The following is a 23,080-nucleotide window of genomic DNA, read 5'->3' as shown; positions in this document are numbered from 1 at the left end:
ACGGGTAGATCTGGATTGAACGATTTAGGTCGATTATAAAATCGAAAGCAAATTGAATATGTAAACCTTAAATCGACTTGGCCGTTCGGCGGAGTGAGTCGATTCGACGGAAGTAGAAAGATGTCGAAAGACTGGAATCGAATGTGTAAACACCTGGTCGAACGGAAACACAACGTACCCAAAGCCGAGTAGAGTACTTCTAGCGTGTATAAAGTTCTTGGTTTTAGTACGAAAAGATGTAATTTTCGGAAAAAATGACTGAAAAATGATCAGATGCAGACATGGCAAGATTTTTGAGTGCTTATCAAAACTATAATGTATTATGGAATCCACAAACCGAGCTTTATCGCAATCTACAAGCGACGCGAGAGGCATTGCAAGCAATTCTACAATATATGAATAAACTCAATATGTCTGAAAATGACTTGAAAAATAAAATAAAATATATTAGAACAACATACAATCGTGAATTGAGCAAAGTATTGAAATCACTAAAGAGTGGTTCTGGACCTGATGACTTATATGTACCGGTTCTAATTTGGCTTTTTATTTTTAAAAACATTCATTTTGTTGTACTAGTCCTTAATAAATCATTTACACACAGCTGTCTCCAGTGGCTAGAAATCGACGAAATATTTGCAATTTCAGCCCTGCTGGTAATGCTTCACGCATATTTGTATAGTTTTTTGACTTGTCTCGGCAGTTTTTTCTAAAAGTTCTCTAAAATGAGCATTATCCATTCTTAAATAATTTCTATAAGCCTCTGGATCTTCCACAACCATTTCTTGGAGCAGGATTTGTGATGCACCATGTGTATTTCGTCTCACAATCTACGGTTCAACCACAAATCGTTCAACCTAGATCGACCCGTGAAAACGCGCCTTTAGGTTAAAATTTGTTTCGCACCTTGGCGGTGTCTTGGAGATCACATTCACACTCGTTTGTATTCATAAGTCTAGTATATATCGCTGTTTTTTGGGTAAGTGTATAAATGTGTAACCAGAGTAAGAAAATTTTATAATTCGCTTTCGAAAAAGCTGAAATATCAGGTAATTATTATTGTTATTTAGAGAAAGTGTGATGTTTTTAGGCTCATACGGTTTTTACCAAGCAAATTGCTGTGTTAATTTTATAAAATTTATTTAAATACATGATGTTTTACTATTATAGATATGATGTTATTATACCTAGATGATGTTAAAATAGATATTTTTACTATTCCAGTTGACGAATACAAGGAAGATCTATTAAATTCCTTTGATTTTTACTCGGATCTAATGTTTTTGTTATGTAGTGCAAAAAGATATTATCAAGTGCCGATTCAGAGCCAAAAGATAAAATATTCTAAACAAAAAAATACAATAATTAAATGTAAATTACTAGCGAATAATAGTGAAACCAATGGAAAAAATTAAAAACCGGAAAAAATAATGTTTGGGATCAATTATGCTGTTCCAAGTCGCCTTTACCAGATAATGCCTTATAAGAAAAAATGGAAACTATTGGCAATCTATCTAGTGTCCCACTTAGTATTTTAGAACCTATCGAGACTATTTATCATTATTTACACATTTTGAGTATGCCCTGTAACTCAATACCCAGCGAATCCAGAGTTAGGTATAACGTGAATCCAGCGAGTCAAAGATGAAACGCGTTTCTGGTGAATCCGGTAAGAAGAAACGTGAAATATCATAAAACTGTTTTGTATAAACTTGTACTGATACTATAGGAACTGAACTATAATAAATTTGAAGTTGTAGTAACATTAGATTTATTAGAAATTTATTTATTTATATACGTACCTCAATTTTGATGTTGCACTAGATACTGTACTGGTAGTCGATGTAGTTACAGAAAGCGTAAAGACTGGAGGAGATGTAGTGCTTGATGCATTATTTTTACTGCTAAAAGGCAAGCCCATAGGTCTAGGTCTAGAACTTATTTCTTCTCGAAACAATCCCTGAATGTAATCTGTTGATTTTTTATGCTCCGGCAAGGTAACTAAAAAATATTTAATTATTTTAATAAGAAAATATATCTTATATATTCTTTATACCTTACGAGCAAAAAAATCGACAAAGTAAAATAAGTTATATTTCTTCACTACGCTGTTTGGCCAGTGTATATCCACATATAATGTAAAATAAAAAGTAAAATATCGCGAACAGAAGTAATTTTTATTGCAATTAAACCAATATATATATATATATATATATATATATAAATAACAATAACATGATAATAATAATTATAATACCTGTGGGAGTTTTTATCAGTTCTTCTATCCGGCGCGGCCCCCTGCGAATGGGGATACTCTCTGGGTATTTTTAGCATTGATACCCAGAAGGTAACAGGGATACCTGCCATGAAACAAAAACTTACACCTGGCAGTAGGTACAAAATATACACCCATGAAAATGAAGATTAATAATTTATATTTAGTGGCACGGTGTTGAGGAAGCCAGCCCCTGTCATGCAATCAGCTACAACCCAACAATAACAACAACTACCACAAGTGAGGCAAACAAGAACAAGAGCTCCACTCGTTGAAGGTGCTGCGCTGGAACATCAGCCGGCGCTCACTTAAGCAGAACAACCTACGCAGCGCATGAAATGGACTGTGTCTATAGACGAAAATCTTTGCGCTTCTATTACAAGGTGACGAACTTCGGCCGAGACACGCTCGCCTATCGATAACATATGTATGCCGAATTTTGGAGGAAGTACCTCGAGATTCAAGGATCTGAACAGCGAATAGCAGATCAATACCGGGTAATTATAAGAAATAATCTTATCCCAGAGACAAGACGCGATACTATCAGAAGCGACGTCAAACGGGAGATTCATAATCAAGATACAAGATACTTAATACTCATACAAGAAACTTAACCTGTTGATATGCAGCAGGACAACAATAAGCTGTACGATAGCCTGGTAAGTGAAATGACACGTGAGATACAAGAGTTTAATGGGACAATCCCACTTAGCAGACCACTGCTACCAAAAATAAACTCTTGCACGAAACTAGGTGCGCTGTTACAAATTATGAATACTGAAGTCCTACCCAATTATATCGTGGAAGTCCATACATTGGAATATTTGAATATGCTGATTTACTGTGCTCAAAAGACGACGGGGTACTAATATCGGAAGAACTGAAAAGAGCATTGCACCCTGAAAAAAATGACTACTGAGGAAAATTGCATTATTGCACAGGGATATTGGACAAATACTGAACACTCCAAGACTTCAGGTCGCCTAAGGAGATACAAAGTTAGTAACAACCGGAAATGCGATAATGCGGAAAGCGTGCAGAGCTTTCTATAGGAAACTGAATTCCACTGTAGAAAATAAAAATAATTCCCACCCAAGCCAAGAAGAAATTTTCATGAGTTTTGGGGAAACCAACTTTCGACGCCAGCTGCTTATAATAACAATGCTGGAATGGATTGAAGACACGACAAACAACTATCAACACTACAAGAATATCCCTTCTGTCACCACTAAAGAACAAGTCTCGAACATTATCAAAGAGCTTCATAACTGGAAATCTCCTGGACCAGACGGAGTACAAAAATTCTGACTTAAGAAGTTCTGGCATATTCATGAGTGCTTATCAGCATTAATTAATTACGATATTTCAAATCCGCAGGAAATACCATCTTTCCTAATCCAGGAAAAAACTTATTTAATACCAAAGGATCAAAATAGTACCCAACATCCAACCAAGTATCGCCCAATTACTCTGTATAAATTGGTCACATCCTGTGTAGCCCGGCTTATCTACCAACACTGTGATCTAAACAATATCATAAAGCCTCAATGTAACGAGTCCGTTACTTAAATAATCGTTTACCTTTTTTTTGTGACTGGAATCTTTTAATTTAATTCTAAATTAAATTCATATTGAAATATTCTTAAACTAAATATTTAAATAACTCCCAGTAAATCTTAGTTTTTAAGGTTGGCATTAAACCGCGCCACCAGTGGTAATATTCTGAAAGTACATCCATTCGACGACTTGTAGAACCTTAACAGGGACTTGTCAACTGGATGTGATCGAAGAAAGATCGTTTCGATCAGAATAGAAGCGGCTGGGAAGTGCCATTTTTCCCGAATTGAGTTTAAGTTTATTTTATTGTCAAGAGCTGATCGTTTTAGAAGAAATCATTTGAGTTATTTTGTTGTTTGTACGAGGATACTTTCAGTTGGGTCACCCTAGCCGGTAAGATGAAATTACAAATAAATTATAAGGAAAAATCCTTCATATCATCCGACATTGTTAGTCAAATTCAGATCTATTTTAATTTCTTCTTTGATAGGTATTTCATATATTTTATACATGTCATATTTCACCTTATTTCATTAAGGAAAATGTTTTATACCTAAATAAATTATAAGTATTAGATTCTATATCTATCTCAAATTTTTATTTCCTTTCAAGAGTGAAAGCAAACAATTATTTATTTCAATTTCATACCGTTTAAACCGGCTAATATTTCTTTTTTTTTTCCTATTCTATAATATATAAAGATCATGCTTTCCGTTAAAACTATCTATTTAATATATCCATACATTATAAAAACATTGTCACACCATTTTCAGTGGGGCCTATTTTCAGTTCAGACCGTACATTCTGTAGTATATTTCTCTTTGCAAAATATTCTTTATTATTTCTAATTTGTTCCTGTTGCTCTTTGTTCATTTTTTTTAACTTCTTTATTTATTTATTTTTCCTTATTAGATTTACATTTATAGGTATACTTGTATTGCTGTAGTTTACTTACATTCATATTTAAACCCTCACCTTTTTAATCTCATTGTGTACAGTTAACAACTTATTTTACTATTATTGAACTATAAAATTTAATAATTTAGATATTACTATTTTTATATATATATATATATATATATATATATATATATATATATATATTAGCCAATATTGGTGGGTTTTTTATATTCAATTATTTTATATTTATTTTATATTTTTATATTTATATTTACTTAACTTTACTTAACCATTTTGAAACTTTTTGTGAATAACTTTAGATTATTCTTGGATTGATTTCGTGGTGTGTTGGTACATCTATTGTTATTGGTTTTCCTAATGTCTGCATTCAAGGTAGAACATTTGTTAGTAAAGGAACTGGATTATGAGTTGAGAATTAGGGAGATCACCATTGACGAATCTTCCAATGTGGATTTAAAACGCAAAATATTGCGTGGAGCTTTAAGGCAAGAAGAAGGAAACAGAAGCTTTCGACAAATTTCTGCCACAATTAATCCTTTTCTAGAGCAGCAAGAAGAGATTGATGAGACTGTGGATGATTTGGCTAAAAGGATATCCGATTTTAGAGGGACTGTCCAAGATAGCCTATACTCCAGGCTGATATCACGTCTAGCTCATGTCTCAGGCCGTGTTCATTTATTGTCGTGTTCGAATGAGGAGCAGCAATCTTATAAACGCTCAATTTCAGTCCGAATTCTTAGCCTAGAGGGTGAACTTGATTCACGAGTAAATCCAATTGCTACTTCAACTCCTATTTCTTCTGTCCAAGCAGCTAACTCATTTCTACACCCCAAACCTATTCAGGTATATAAATGGGGCATTTCGTTTTCTGGTGAAGGTCATTATGACCAAGTAATTTCTTTTTTGGATAGGGTGGAATGTCTTCGTGTATCGAGAGGAGTGAGTGAAGATGATCTTTTTGCAGCTTCTGCTGAATTGTTCACAGGCGCAGCTTTTACGTGGTTTAGAAACAATCGCAATAATTTTTCTAATTGGTCTGATTTGGCTCAGAAACTTAAGTCTGATTTTCTACCATATTCTTTTCAAGATGACCTTCTAGACCAAATCAAAAATCGTAAACAGAAGCCAAATGAGTCTGTTACGATGTTACATCAACAGTATAGCAGAGATAACCGAGAAGTGTAAACGTTTGGAGGAAACTTTCTCAACCTCCAACCACTTCCAAACACTCTTCTGACTCTTTCGGTCACCAACATTTATTTAGACACCGTTCTTGGCAACCTAAGGGCCCTGAGCGTAATATTTCAGTTGTAACTTCTGTAGTGTGCGCTGGAATTGTCGTGAGTCTGGTCATACTTTTTATGATTACGGCATCCCTCGTACCCGTATTTTCTGCCACGGTTGTGGTAGGGAAAATACCCTCAAATGAAATTGTTTTAAGTGTTCGGGAAACGAACGATCGGAGGTCCGCCCCTGAGCGTTTCTCCGTCCACACCCCCATAAGGGAATCAAACCGATACATCAAGCGAAGTCACTGGTCCAACCACGTCAAGCCAGCCAAACCCGTCTTCCAGTCGGAAAGGGAAAGGGGTTTTCCCCAAAAAACCAACACACACCACACCAAGTCATTCCAAGAAGTAACTTCTCAATATAATACATTTGATTTGCATAGATTATCTTCCCCAAATATCTCCCTAAATTTTAGTAATAAACATAATAGTAGCAGTGTAGTAGTTCCAGTATCTATACCAGAGTCTACCACAATTCAGGAGGATTCTTTTATTTCTTATTATTCTTGTTTGCCTATCGTATCCTCTGATTGTGTTAGTAGAGATAATAAGTTTAGTTTAGTACCATTTAAAATTTTTGACCAATCAGATAATGATTGTTTTGATTTGAATTCGTTATTAGTGAGAACACATAATGATAATAGACCTTATCTTCCTATTAGGATTTTAGGACAATCTTGCTTAGCTCTTTTAGATAGTGGCTCGAACATTTCTGTGATAGGTTCACATTCATTAGCTTTACTGAAAAATGCTGAGGTTTCCATTATGCCCATTTCTTCTCTGCAAGTGTCTACTGCAGATAGTACAGTTCAGTCTATTACAGGCAAATTTGAAACCGAAATCACAGTAGCAGATTTATGTAAGCAAATTACATTCTATATCATTCCTTCAGTTCAGAATTCCATAATTTTAGGTATGGATATCTTAAATGTTTTTAATAGCACACTAAATTGCTCAAATTTTTCCTTTTCTATTTCTCAATTTAATCTGTCCTTACTTAGTGCTATTCAGGATTTTACTAGTTTATCTAGTTCCGAACAAAGGCAATTAGAGAATATGATCTCTAAATTTATAACTCTTTCGTCGAAAGACAAGTTAGGTCGTACATCCTTAATATCTCACACTATCGAGGTGGGAGATACCACACCTTTTCGACAATACCAGTATCCTATTCCTCAGGCTTGGCAAGTTGACTTGGAAAAGGAAATTGATTCCATGTTAGAGTTGAAGATCATTGAACCTTCCACGTCTTCTTACTGTAGTCCTTTGTGGTTAACCAAGAAAAAGGATGGATCTTTTAGGATTTGCTTCGATGGTCGAAAGTTGAATAATATTACTACAAATCGGGATGCTTATCCTATTCCCCGAATAGACGTCATTCTAAGTAAACTCCAGAATGCTAGGTATATTTCTTCTATCGACCTATCTAAAGCTTTTTTACAAATTCCTTTAAGTGAGGAAAGTAAAAAGTATACAGCTTTTGCAGTTAGTGGGAAAGGATTATTTCAGTTTGTCACTATGCCTTTTGGTCTTGTTTCAGCTCCTCAGACAATGTGTCGTCTGATGGACTTAGTCATTGGTCCTCAGTTAGAGCCCTATGTTTTTTATTATTTGGATGACATTTTGGTTGTCACTCCTGATTTTTCTCTTCATATGGAAATTTTGGATAAGTTGTTTTTACGTCTCAAAGAGGCTAATTTAACTATTAATTTAGATAAATGTCAGTTTTGTCGTCCTAGTCTTAAATTTTTAGGATATGTGGTCGATAGTAAAGGTTTAAGGACTGATCCTGATAAAGTTACTGCTATCAAGGATTTTCCTATACCTAAGACTACTACCCAAGTCCGTAGGATATTAGGCATGTGTGGATATTATCGTCGGTTTGTGCCGTCTTATTCTACTTTGTTGTCCCCGCTTACAGATCTCCTTAAAAATAGGAAAAAAGGCCAAACTATTACATGGACTTCAGAAGCCGATGATGCTTTCCGGCGTATAAAAGAAGCTCTTACTAGTGCACCTGTCATGACATCTCCGAATTTTAAAGAGCATTTCTATCTCATGACAGATTGTTCCAACACTGCTTCAGGTGGTGTACTATTTCAAATGAAGGATGGTTCGGAACATCCAATAGCTTATACCAGCAAAAAGCTCAATAAAGCACAGAAAAATTATTCCACCACAGAGAGAGAACTTCTTGCAATTATCCATGGTCTTGATGCCTTTCGGTACTATCTTGAGGGTCGTAAGTTTACTATCATCACAGATCATAGTTCTTTATTATGGTTACATTCCATGAAAAGTCCGTCACAACGTTTGTCCCGTTGGATTTGTAGGCTTTCTGTCTTTGATTATAATATTGTTCATCGCAAAACCAATGGTGTTGTGGTTGCAGATGCGTTGTCACGTACATTCGATATCAATCTTTTAGATCTGTCCACTTTATCTCCAGATAATTGGTATCGAAAGATGATTCATAATGTCATCCAAGAACCTACTAGATATCCTGATTTCAAGGTAGAGAATAATATCCTTTATAAACATGTAATCAGTCCAGTTGAATCTTTATCGAATATGTCTGATTGGAAAATAGTAGTCCCAACAGCAAATAGGGATGAAGTCTTGAGAACTTTTCATGATGATGTGACATCAGGTCACTTTGGTTTTTATAAAACATTTAGTAAAATAGCTGAGTTATATTACTGGCCTGGTCTGCGGAACTCAGTTAAGAAATACATCTCTAGATGTAGAGTTTGTGCAAAATGCAAGCCGAGTAACCTACCTCAAGCTGGATTAATAGGTTCGTTTAGGAACATTAATTTTCCTTGGCAAATGATCTCTTTAGACCTTATTGGACCGTATCCACGTAGTTATTTAGGTAATACATATTGCTTGGTAGTTGTAGATTACTTCACCAAATTTCCTTTAGTTTGTCCTCTTCGTAAGGTTACAACTCCAGCTATTTTGAAGTTCTTAGAGGAGCAAGTGTTCTTACTATTTGGTATTCCCCAAATAGTATCATGTGATAATGGTCCACAATTTATTTCTACAGCCTTTAAAGATCTTTTAAGTAAATATAAGGTCCAAAAGATATTCTACAATGCAGCTTATCATCCGCAAGCTAACCACACTGAACGTGTAAATCGTAGCATTGTTACTGCTCTTCGATCTTACACTTACACTGATCATAGAGCTTGGGATCAGTACATTCATTCAGTTGCTCAAGCCATTCGAACTTCTGTTCATGAAATCACTCAGTGCTCTCCAGCTTATGTTAATTTTGGTAGGCATGTTCCATTGTCAGGTGATTATTTCGGTTTAATTTCTGAAAATTCAACAACTCTTCCCCAAATTTCTGAGAAACTTCACCGTATGGAAGATCTCCAAAACTTACCTCCAATATTCGCTGACATTAGGAAGAAGTTGAAAGCTTCTTACCGTAGAAATCAGCATCAGTATAATTTAAGGAAACGAGATTTGTGATTTTTTGTGGGCGATCGAGTTTTGAAACGGAATTTTGTAAAATCAAATAAAGGTGATGCCATTTCTGCTAAGTTTTGTCAGAAATATGTTCCCTGTACTGTTATTAGGGTAATATCTTCTTTAATATATGAATTAAAAGACAATTCGACAAATAGACGAATTGGTCAATTTCGTATAAAGGATTTACTCCCTGATAATACAACAGATGAGGCAACATCTTCATCTTCAGAGGAAGATTAACTTAATGTCTATTAAGCTAACCTATTCCTTGGATTGTTATTGTTTTGGCTTGGTTTGGTTACGATTTGGTATTTTCTTAGATTTTTGTTATTAATCACCAGATTTGGTATACCTACAACTTATACTTTGATTAGTATCGGTTTATAATAAGTTAAAATTATTAAGACCATTAGAGTGTTTACTTATATTAGATGTTGCACTGGTATGGAACTAAATATTGTAATGCTACTATACTGTGCTATATGTTTATGTGTTGTATAACCTATGTTCTCATTTTGCTTAATTGTTTTGCCAGGTTGGAAAGAATGTTGTAATTTTTTTTTATGGATTTGATTCCGTTTATTGGTCATGATCAAGTTATATAGGAACATGTATCTGGATTTGCTATGTGAGATGGTTTTTGTTATCAGTCATTAGGAATTTGTATAGATAATCAGTATGCATAATTTTAGTACACTCCTATATTATATAGACTATTCTGCCTGTGTATATGTGACTGAATATGTGGGTTCGAAGTTTTAGTTCAATTAGAGGCCTCAGTTATTCAATAAATTTCGGAATTAACCATTTTCATGACAAGTTGTACAGTACAGTTATCTAGACAGTAGAACGTCTTCCATAGATAGTAAATTATCGTTAATGTTAATTAGGATTTGAATATTTAGCTTTAATCCTTAATATTTTCAGACTTTGGTCTAATAACAGAATTGTTCCTTAGCTGATTTATTATTCTTACTTATATAGTTTATTCAAGTCATGGATTGTTCCCTTTACAGCTAGCATGTTTAGATTACAGTTATGGATAGTAGTTCATATTTTGGCAACAAATGACCAGTTATAGTTATTTTCACTTCTTTCCTTAGGCACTTATCTATATTTTGGTATATTGAATTAGGAATTATCCTGTTCTCTTTTATTAATATCAGAACGAATTATAAATCTGCAGTTTCTTCAGAAATTGGTCTACTCGTTCTTGATGTTCTGTTTTGTTATTACTTCTACCTTAACTCTTACTATTTTGCTATGGTTGTTAGAGTTACTGGCACATTAAACTCCTTTTAGTGCTCTTATGTTAGATATTCTTATAAATTTGTTTTAGCTACCTGCTATAGTTATCGAGTATCAGCATAAGTTAATTTTGTTGTAAGAAGTTACCACAGCAGTTCACGTGCTTTGGTACTCTACCTTTTGAGTTCAAGTTGTTCAGCTTTGCATTTGCTAGGATGATTAAGTTTATAACACCTCCTAGTTTTTATTTTTGGTCTTTATTTTGGATCCCAAATGTACTGATGACAGATCATCAGGATGGAATCGATTTTATGGCTGTCCTTTTGTTTAAGCCGTTAGTCCCACATTTTGATCCAATAATTTATTTGATGAATTTTAAGGTTAGGCACATATTACCGGATGTGGGTATATGTGGACCTACCATATTTGGTTTAGTTGGTTATAGTGTGAATTGGGTCATTATTTGCCTGATTGATTATCTTTGGATATGCTACTTTATAAATCTGTTGTCCACTGTATGGTCAATTTTGGATTTACCATCCAATTCGACACTTATATTGTTTTATATACGTTTGGTATTTTTATTGTTACTTATTATTGTGTATCGGTCCACCCATTTGCATGATTGATTATTCCTTGGATATGCTCTTCTATAAATCTGTTGTCCATTGATGAGTCAATTTTGGAACCAGGGTCCGATTTCACATTATTTTGGATTATTTGCATTGAGTATTTGTAGTACTAGTCTATACTATGCTATGTTAAAGCTTTACTCTACTTTAATTTTACTCTAGATAGTATGTGACTTTGTACTTAGTTACATGTGGGTAATTAGTTACATGTCGAAATTAGAGAACAAAGTTTCTGGCGACATCGCATCATTAGAGAACAAAGTTTCTGGCGATATTTCAAAAGTTTCCGGCGACATCGCTTCTTTAGAAAACAAAGTTTCTAACGAGATTTCTTCCCTGGAAAACAAAGTTTCTGCTAACATCTCTTCAAAAATCTCTAAAGTCACTTCTGAGATGTCTGCCCTGGACGATAGAATATCTTCGTTAAAAAACCAAGTTGCTGCCGATAAGTTGGCCTTCGAAGAAAAGATTAAAGAGATGGAAAGGAAGATGGAGGAAACAGGGACAGCAGAGAGAGGTAACAATCCGATTACAGTGGAGATAAAAGAAGACGAGACGAAATGTAAGTTGGAAATACGGCCGAAATTTGAAGGAAGTGGAGGTTCTGTCCATGTGAAAGTCCCAAATTTCGACGGAAAATCGTCATGGAACAACTACATGAAACAGTTCGAATCAGCTGCAAGAGCGAATGGATGGTCTGAAAAAGAAAAGGGTAAACCTGACTATCGCTCTTCGAGGAGATGCCTTAGATGTGCTTCAGACCATAGCCGTAGAGGAGACGGATGATTTCGAACAACTGAAGAAGAGGTTAAATATGCGATATGGCCACGAACATTTGGAGCATGTATATCAGTCGCAGCTTAAAAATCGAAGACAAAAGAAAGATGAGGCTCTTCAAGAATATGAGGTAGATATTGCCAGATTAGTACGATATGCTTATCCAACAGCTCCCGAAGACATGATGGAAAAGTTGGCCGTTCAAACGTTTATTGACGGTCTTCGTGATCATGAAATGCAGAGAACACTACGATTAGCTCGTCACAAGATGCTGGTTGATGTCTTATCCGCCGCCCTCGAATACGAGTCAGCTACGCAGGCCTCTGGAGGGTACAGTAAAGTTAGGACTGTAAAAGAGGAAGGAGATGAAGATAAACTTGACCAGCTCGTTAATATGATTAAGAGTATGACATATAAGAAATCGAAGACCATAAGATGCTGGAATTGTGGTGAAATAGGACACGTACGAAGTTCATGTAAGCACCCTAGGTACGACGCAAATCAAGAAATTCACCACCAGGAAAACTAGAACGGGTCAGCCTTAGGGGGGCAGCTTCGACCCAGAACTTTTCCAAAGACCCTCTCATACTAATAGCTTCTTTGAAATGTCGTGAAGATAGTGTATATGTAGATGGAGAAATAAATGGTAAAAGACATACGTTGTTGGTGGATACCGGAGCGACCAGAACCATTATACGTCCAACAGTTATAAACAGCCGTAAGAAACTGTTACCAACGAGGTTGCGACTTCGGACCGCTACAGGTGAAAATGCCAACATTCATGGAGAAATCCAGGTACAATTGGGAATTGGAGCAGAAAAGTTTGTCCATACTGTTATAGTTGCTGACATCGAAGAGGATGTTATATTAGGAATGGACGTAATGAATATGCATGGATTCCAATTGGATTTTAAGAATAAGGTAATCAAAGTTGGCAACGAGAAGGTATTTCTCCATCCACATAATGACAACACTGTGCAAGCAGCCATTACAGAAGATACAATCGTGCCTGCGAGAAGCGAAACGATCATAGTAGCGCGGCTACAGGGAATTGTGGACGAAGGGAGAGCTGTTATGATGGAGCCTTGGAACCACGACGATGAGGTTGGCCGTGGAATCATAATTGGAAAGGAATTGGTGACTTCGGCTAAGGAAATTCCTGTGAGACTTATCAATGTCAACGACTACCCAGTGACCATAAAGAAAGAGACAAAAGTAGGAACTTGTGTACCTGTGACATCCATAATCCGTCAGGCGACAACATCTGATAATTCCAACGACAAATTCGACCAAATGGTTGCAGTTGCAGGACAGTCTCTGAATCAGATTGAGAAAAGGAAATTAAGGAAATTTCTTCGGCAGTATCGTGATATTTTCGTACCGAAAGGAGGAAAGACGGGAAGAACTACCTTTGTTAAGCATAAAATTGATACTGGTAATGCTAAGCCAATTCGTCAAACAGCTCGACGATTACCACAGGCGAAAAGAGAGGAAGCTGAAACGATTGTTCAGGAAATGAAGAAAGACGGGGTGATAGAACCTTCTACGAGCCCATAGGTCTCTCCGGTGGTCCTGGTTAAGAAGAAAGTTGTTACGTTCGCCTTTAAATAAATTATGTATTTTTAGTGATTAATAAACTTATATAAATTATCGTGCTTTTTAATAAATTAAAGTAGGAACAATATAATAAATTAGTAAAGACATTATAACTAATTATAAATAAATAAAAGACATTTCAATAGTTTATAGCTGTATTTGGCAAACTAGTGCCATGGCTATAATTTTTAAATATAAGTTTATTTTTTTTTCTCGATTCTTGATTGCACCACAAATGGTTGAAGTATTGGTTAACCTACAGCTAAACAATCAGTCAAGTAAAAGGAAAAAAATTTTTTTCGCTTAAAATTTTTTTTCTCCAAGTAAGAGGGGAATGTAACGAGTCCGTTACTTAAAAATCGTTTACCTTTTTTTTGTGACTGGAATCTTTTAATTTAATTCTAAATTAAATTCATATTGAAATATTCTTAAACTAAATATTTAAATAACTCCCAGTAAATCTTATTTTCTAAGGTTGGCATTAAACCGCGCCACCAGTGGTAAGATTCTGAAAGTACATCCATTCGACGACTTGTAGAACCTTAACAGGGACTTGTCAACTGGATGTGATCGAAGAAAGATCGTTTCGATCAGAATAGTAGCGGCTGGGAAGTGCCATTTTTCCCGAATTGAGTTTAAGTTTATTTTATTGTCAAGAGCTGTTCTTTTTAGAAGAAATCATTTGAGTTATTTTGTTGTTTGTACGAGGATACTTTCAGTTGGGTCACCCTAGCCGGTAAGATGAAATTACAAATAAATTATAAGGAAAATTCAGATCTATTTTAGTTTCTTCTTTGATAGGTATTTCATATATTTTATACATGTCATATTTTACCTTATTTCATTAAGGAAAATGATTTATACCTAAATAAATTATAAGTATTAGATTCTATATCTATCTCAAATTTTTATTTCCTTTCAAGAGTGACAGCAAACAATTATTTATTTCAATTTCATACCGTTTAAACCGGCTAATATTTCTTTTTTTTTCCTATTCTATAATATATAAATATCATGCTTTCCGTTAAAACTATCTATTTAATATATCCATACATTATAAAAACATTGTCACACCATTCGAAGGTCACTATTTACCGAAAACCATTAAGGTTTTTATTTCAATTTAAGGTCACTTGTTGACATTTCTTGTATAGCCTTTCAAGGTTGATAAACCTTGTGTTTTTCCTTACCTTTTGTACGTACAAAGAACATGAAGTAACACAATTGTTCCTTTTTAGCCTACTCCCAGAATCCAGTTGCAAGTCAGGGGAAGAAATCTTTTTAGTTTTTTTGGGTTGTACTTACTAAGGACAAGGGGAAGAAGTTTTAAGTTCACTGGTTTTTATTGGAAATTTAAGAAGAATTTTAAGTTGACTTATTTGTCTAAGAATACCTGATACAGAGAATCCAGGTTTGGTGTACCTTTTACCACCTGAGTCTAGTTCTCCACCGGATCATCTTCAAGGGCAACCTACGGAAACCGGCAGGAAGAACTTACTTTTATTTTTGTTTCTCATTCAATTATTTTAAATAACTTTTGCTACGTCATCTTCAAGGTTTTAACTTTTGGTTCCACTTTTAATTTAAATATATATCCTTAATAATAAATACCTTCAATTTTCTTAAAACATTAATCATTGTAACTTAATTTAATTATTTATTGTCTACCAAGGGATGAGGTTATAACTCTCCCTTGAATTTCTCTTTGTTAGGTTATCGTGTGCACACATATCCCGAGAGTTTTCACTTGAAAACCTAAACAATTCTTGAACGAAAACTAAACTATTAGTGAGTAGTATATAATTATATTTATTATTTATACATTAATATTGGGTATAACTTTTGTCACGATTTGAAATTAAGGTGTATATCAGGGGTAAATTGTTTTATAATTATATTCAGGGATTTTACTGTAAATATAGCTAAGTTAACTGTACATAAGAGGTGGTGGGTAGTATATAAGCATTTAAAATAGTCTGTACCTAAATTTGGTAATTATTAAAGTTGTGGTTAAAATTTAATATTTCAATTAGTACCTATCTTTCATATTTCAGCAATACAAGATATCTCGGAAGAAAACATTTAACTTCCTGGCGCCCAAGCATTCATTAGAGCAACTTTTATATTTCATCTGTTTATTTCTTGGTGGTTTTCTTGTCATTAGTTCTTATATCTTACGGTCTCTGTAGGGCATGCAAATTGGCCGAATCCTTCTTTGAGTGTCAAGTGGTCATTCTCCTGCATAGTCGCTAGCCAACACTTAATTCTGCTATATTTTAAAGTTCATATTTACCCTTTATTTATTTCTTTTACATAATTTATTTCTATCTAATCCCTTCCATCTTCCGTTATTCCACATATTAGTTCGTTGGTGTATCAAGGTACATTTTAGAGTTCACCCTTTTGCTATACACATGGATAGAGTCACCCAGACTCCTTAGCACACATTGTTTGAAACGACTCTGTCATTTCTAACCAAGCATATAGCAAAAAAAGAAACTCTTTACTGCTTTCATTGGCTACAAGAAAGCGTTTGATTCAGTGCCGCATGAATGGCTTACAGATATATTAAAAATATATAAAGTCGATGATAACATACTGACCTTTTTAAAACATATAATGTCAGATAGGAAGGCAAAAATTCACCTTCAAATACCTGGTGAAAACAATATCGAAACTGAAAATATTGCAATCAACCGGGGTCTATTCGAAGGAGGTTCGTGAAGTCCACTGCGGTTTTGTCTATCGATGAACCCCCTATCCCAGCTACTGAACTCAGCTGACACAGGTTTTAGCATAAAAAATAACACTACTATTTTGGCAAAGCTTAATCATCTATTTTATATGGATGATTTAAAACTATTAGCGTCCACTCGAAGCCACTTAAATCAGATGCTGAAAAAAGCAGAAAATTTCTCTAATGATATTAGTATACACTTCGGTCTTGACGATTCGATATGAAAAATAGCCAAAATATGGAGGCCATGGGTGAAAAGGATATGCATAAATACCACGGAATAAAGCAAGTGCGGAAGATTGGCTAATTACTGATGGTAAAATTGACTTACTGACTTACTAATGGTAAAACAGCTGCTTCGTTCACACCTTAACAGTAACAATTTATTTAAGGCACTTAACACCTACGCATATTCCACGCTTAGCTCATTTACTCATTTGGTATTGTTAAGAGGACACAAACGGATATAGAAAATATTCAGCAAAAAGTACCAACACACCTCACAAAGGCACAAAAACCCCATCCTCGAAGTGCAGTAGAAAGAACGACATTTACCACTACCGAGATTTATTAGGATGAGAACTTAATATAAGTGAGCAATTAGAAAAAAATTGTAGCCTTTGGAGCTTTTGTAAAAATGAGAAACGTACTTTAAAGTCACGATCTTAGCATTGACCTTAGAGTTCGAATGACATCTTGGTACATCTTTCCTCTCCTGCTGTATGGAGTGGAAGCGTGGACTCTAACTGAGGCTATACTTAGACGCTTGACAGCCTTTGAGATGTGAGTGTACAGACGACTACTGAAAATAAGCTGGGTCGACAGAGTTAGAAATGAGGAGGTCCTTAGACGACTGAACCAAACAACACAACTGGTCAATATAATAAAAAAACGCATGCTGGAATACTTCGGTCACATTATGAGACACCCTGAAAGTTATAATCTTTTACATCTGATCATTCAGGGTAAGATCCAAGGTAATCATGGTCCTGGTAGAAGAAGAACATCATGGCTGAAAAATCTAAGGCAATGGTATGGAAAATCAACTACATCGTTATTTAGAGCTGCTGTCAATAAAGTCACGATAGCGAATATGGTAGCCAACATGATATCCAACGATCGATAACGGTCATGAAACTAGAAGAAGAAGAAGAATTAGAAAAACATATTACTAATTTAAGAACTTATTTTCAGATGCAGGCTAAGACATCTACTCTACATCGCGCGATTTGTGCAGCAGATGACAATACACCAATCAAACTGAGGGAACCAAAAATGCACATAAACCATCTTACTAAAGCCGGAAAATGCGCATCTGGATGGGTATCTGGGATGAGTGAATTATCCCCTTAGAAGGAGTGAGTGCCGTTTGGCTAAATCTGAATAATAATAATGTTTATTTGGGAAGCTTACATTATAATATAGATTAAGAAACAAAAAACATACTAAATAAACATAAAAACTCACTGAAGTAGAGCTACCATAAAAGTAACACCCCTTGTGCGTAAGACTTAAAAATATATATTCACACAAAGAAATATTTAACAAAAAGAGAAATCAAACGATTTCTACTTAGCGATACCGTCATTCTGAAATATTTAACAATTGTATACATATATGAATAGTAAGTGGCATATATATGCGCACTTACAAAAATACATTAATTTTAATTTTAATCTAGCAGGTGACACTAATGTGAGTACATGATATTAATTGCAGTAAATTCAAGAAATGTTCATGTAAATGTAGTTGGTTATCAAAGTCTATTTAGATATTTATTATTTATTACTATCGTCTATGAATCAGTTCTTCATAGAATTGTGTTGTTTCGTTTTCAATCCATTGTTTAATTTCATATTTATATCTATGTTTTTTTATAATTTCTATAATATAATTTATTTTAAATTTTCTGGTAGGCAATTGTATAATTTGGACTCTATGAAACTAACATATCTCTGGAGTATGGATTTATTACATTTAGGTAAAATTACATTATTCTTTGAATATTTAGTTTGATGTGCATGATTGTTAAATTTTAATGTTATGTTTTTTTCATGTCTATGTATAAGGGCTTTGTAACACAGTAATTTATGTGCAGTTAAAAATTGACTTTCATTATATAAAAGCTCTCTAGAATATCTTAAATTTTTTCCATAAATAATTCTAATAATGTTTATAGACATTCTATAAACATTATTCACTTCTGAATAATGTTTATAGAATGCTATATGAAAGTAATTATTCCGTATTCCACACCATCCTAAAAGGCCATAGTTAAGTCGAGATTGTAAAGTGCATAAGAGGAATTCGTAAATGAGTTATTCCTAAAAGTTGTTTTTGATACAACAAAGATTACTTAATATTGTATGTGAGAAAACATGTTATGAATAAAAGTCATTATGTAATGAATATAAAAGTTAAATTAATATAAAAAATCAAAATTAATACTGAGTATTTCCTCCTCCCTGAGTTGTATTGCAGTTTCCATGCGATCTCTTAAGGTACTTATTAAGTTTCTGACTGATTCCTGATGAATCGCTTCCCACTCTTCATTTAATGCAGTTTTAGGAGACCAGTCCATTATTGTTATATTGGTATTGGCCAAGTAATTTTTCGTAATCCGCGCTGTGTGACTTCGAGCGTTATTATAAATAAACATGAAGCCGTCGCCTATGTAGCAGGCGTATGGAACAACATGGTCTTGGAGAATATCCGTAATGTAACAATCTGCTGTCAAACCCCTTCCGCGACCATCACCGGGCTCTGTTTTTTATTCTAAAGATATACTACTCCAACACATACACAAACCACCTCCATATCTCACTGTTTCGACACTGCAGCACTGAGCAAATCGTTTTCCGGGCCTCCGATGACGCGTCGTCTTCTTTCATTGTTATACAAGCACATTTGACCCTCATTAGAGAATAAAACTCTGCTCCATTGGCCAAGATCCCAATTGACGTGTTCTCGGACAAACTGAAGTCGAGCTTGTTTCTGACGTGCGTTCAATTTGGGCCCTGTGTTAGCTCGTGTGGGAGTCAAAGTGGCAGCCTAAGTCTTCTCCCAACTATCCACTGAGTGACAATGACATCTCATACATTCCTCAAGAATTGTTGAATCTCAACTTATGTCGCGTTCCGATTCCGAAAGGCACTCACGACAATTAACAGGTGCACTGCGTACGTAATCTAATAGGAACATGCCAGGTGCTAGGAACTTTGTTTCAACAAACAGTGATAAGAGTTGGTTGTTGGTATTTTATATGATGTTTTAGATGTTTTAGACATTATATGCCACATTTGGGAGCAAATGTCAAAAGGACAAGGATCCGCACCGTTAGCACCACACTTTAAATTTTCACACCAAATGCTAACGAACGCGGATCCGCGTCTTATTTTTGAAATAAAAGGGTACAACACAATTACGTTTTATTTGAAAAGTAACAAAACATACACTAAAATTAATATAATAAGAGCAACTTGAACTTTATAGTACAAAAAATACACAAACTAGAGTAATTTTCGGTCTTCATGGTATGTTACGAAACATGCGCCTAGGCAAAGACCAGGTTTGTCAGTACAAATAAGACATTCATAAATCGTATCTTTTCTTTTTTTATTCACTGTACACACCCTGCACTTTTTACGTTTCGTTTTTCCTTTTGTATTTTTCTCAGCTATTTTGCTCAAAATATTCCGTTCAGACAAGTTATTCAATGTTTTAGGAACATTTTTCTGAGGAGAGCGTAGTAAATTTCTTATAATTTCTAGTCGAATGTCATAAGGAGACAGTTTTGTTCCAGAATATTTGTTAAATAAAAAATAAGAGTTTACTAAAATCATTTGTAGTATATGTATACCCAATTTTTTGTACCCGCGAAGGGTTTTTCTTTCGCAAGGATAGTATGATAACATTTGATATTTGCGACCAACACCACTCATATTTTTATTATATTCGGCGATTGGAAAAGGTTTTAGTTTTTTTTTTGTTTTCGTTTGTTCTCACATTCTACCATAACATTGCTGAACTCAGTGGATCAGTGGCGCACCGAGGGGCGGGTTTTGGGGGTTAAACCCCCCCCCCCCCAGGACCCTATTTCGACACTGTTACTTAACATTTTAAGGACTCAAAATGGAGGTAACATCATAAAAAAAATTTCAAAACCCCCCCCCCCCCAGAGGCAAATTCTAGGTGCGCTACTGCAGTGGATATATACATTTCTTCCCCATAACCTGCATTTGGATTTAAATTTTCATTCGGTTCCTCCTCGTTTTGCATGGCTTGCACAATATCCGAAATATCGACGTCACCTACAAAAATACAAATTTAACACTTTTTTAAACTGATCGTCTGTAGATGAAATGTATTCGTCTTCCGATGAAATATATTCATCTTCACTATCTGATTGTGTTAAAAAGTATTCAAGTTCTTCTTCTGTTAACTTTTTAGGGTGTTTTACGGATATTTTTTTTACGTTTTGGCTGAGAACAACCTGGCTCTGCGTTCTCCATCATTGCAATAGTTAAACACGTGTCAGAATAAAAGGAAACAACAAAAGTGACAAGTGTGACGTAAGTTCCGTTACCTGATGCTACTCTTAGATGCTAATGTAGCAAATAAACGCACAACTCTCGTGCTAATAAAATATCATACTATAAATAGAAGTCATGTTTAAAGCGCGGACCCGCGTCGTTAGCACCGAGGAATGAACGGCCTGGACGCGGATCCGCGTCTTACGCAATGAACCTGTTAATCGATCACCTCTCCCTGTCATTACACGTCATCGACCCGAACCTGGTCGTCGACTGTAGTTACCAGTCTCCTGGTATCGACGGCAAGCTCTTGAGACTTCAGACTGTGTCGTAAGTAGGTGACCGGCGACAGTCTTTTGACTATAGCCATCTTGTAATAATGCATTTACCTAGGTCGGCTTCAATGGTGAAGTATCTATTTATAAAATATTCACTGTACTTTGAAGTGTACACACACGTCAACGTTTGAAAAGCGACTGAGACGACCACCGGCAAACTCATAGAGGTCTACATTGCGTAGAACATGCCCGGTATAATGCTGCATTCCCTGGGCCATACAGAAGTAGGCAAATTTTACAACACGTTGCCAATTTGCATAAAACAATTATTTTTTGGAAATACTATAATAGACAATAGTGTTTTGCATTAGTGTTTTAATTCAAAGTAATAGAACATAAAATTACTAAGCATAAAATCCAATTTATCGAGTGAGTCGATTTTTTGGCTCGCATGTGTTACAATACATATAGCTCATATAATATCTTAAAAAGTAAAATATACAGTATAATATTTTTTATATTTATCAGACCCTATATCTCATCGTGTCGACAGAATGTTTATTTCCGTGAGAAAAATGGTAAGAAAATGGTGGAGAAAGTGATGGTGGACACGGATCCACAAATTTATCAGGGAGCTTCTCTCTTCAAAAGAACGAGAGGAGAGGGAACTCACAACATAGATGACGAGAGAGATGACAGCCATGCTAAAGCGTCAGGCGTAAGGCATATACCATCATGGGAGAAGGGACTATGTCGGTTATCTAGTTGCACTCATGCGTGTCGATATTACCGGCATGCGAACCGCGAACATCTGGAATGAAGGGTGTAAGACCGCAATGAAGCATTTCGACGCCTGGGCTACGTATGACATGCCATGGATCAGACGCTGGAGATAGTCACCGAACTGTTTCCACCAGGACGGTGTCATGGTGTGCGGAGAGACGTCGAGACTGAGCGTGGGATTTCCTTTACGTTGGATAGACTGGCTGTGGGGTGGGGGGAAGGGAGTTCATTTAAGTCTGGCATAGCTCGCGGTCTACATGGTGTCAGGCCTGAGGCGGTTGTACGTCGAGCCTCTAGAGTCCACGTGGCTCTGGAGCACATGAATACTCTTCTAGTCGCACAGTCTTCCCGGATCGCTGGAAAATCTCGAGGCTTGTTCTCCTGCCTAAATTCAAGGCAGGAAAATATCGTCCTATTTGCATTCTTCCTTGCATCGGAAAGTTTTATCGTGCACGTATCGAGGCGGTGATTGTGATGTCTGGAAGCTTATCTCCAAGCCAGTATGGTTTCTGCCAGGGTAAAAGTACAGTGGATAAGGTGACCGATTTGCTTCGGGCGGCACGAGAAATTGAGGCTGATTATGCCCACTGCAATGCTTTTACTTCATTGCAGTGGGATCACGTAATGAGCTCTTTTGAAGTAAGGAACTGTCCTGGTTATCTGAGGAATGTGGTCGCTAATTATCATACCGAGAGGAAGATTGTGGTGGAGAATGGTGTGGTGATGGATGATACAGCTGAGGCCCCATAGGGCTCCGTCCTGGGTCCAACGATGTGGAACCTGGCATATGATGGGGTCTTAAACTGCGAATATGGGGAGGGTGTTATCTTGTTCGCATTCGCAGACGACCTCGCTATGCTGGTGGCGGCACGGGATAGGGAGGAACAAGTAATTCGAAATACACACGCGTGTGTCCTCGTTGAGGATTGGATAAGCGAGCACGATCTTTCGCTCGCGGAGGATAAGACAGACGCT

General features: G+C 35.7%; 1 protein-coding gene across 2 annotated transcripts in view; it reads right to left on the bottom strand.

The window, feature by feature from the left end:
- Positions 1-23,080, bottom strand: part of Shrm (shroom) — a 1,116,164-nt gene that overhangs the window by 240,961 nt on the left and 852,123 nt on the right. For both annotated transcript variants that reach the window (XM_072540517.1, XM_072540518.1), the window contains exon 11: positions 1,803-2,001. In XM_072540517.1, the coding sequence (XP_072396618.1) occupies positions 1,803-2,001 (199 nt within the window). The remainder of the gene's footprint in view (positions 1-1,802; positions 2,002-23,080) is intronic.

This window comes from Diabrotica undecimpunctata, chromosome 8 (assembly GCF_040954645.1).
Source record: "Diabrotica undecimpunctata isolate CICGRU chromosome 8, icDiaUnde3, whole genome shotgun sequence".
In the NCBI taxonomy this organism is placed as follows: Eukaryota; Metazoa; Arthropoda; class Insecta; order Coleoptera; family Chrysomelidae; genus Diabrotica; species Diabrotica undecimpunctata.
Note: the sequence above shows the minus strand (reverse complement) of the source record. Positions and strands in the feature narration are given on the sequence as shown.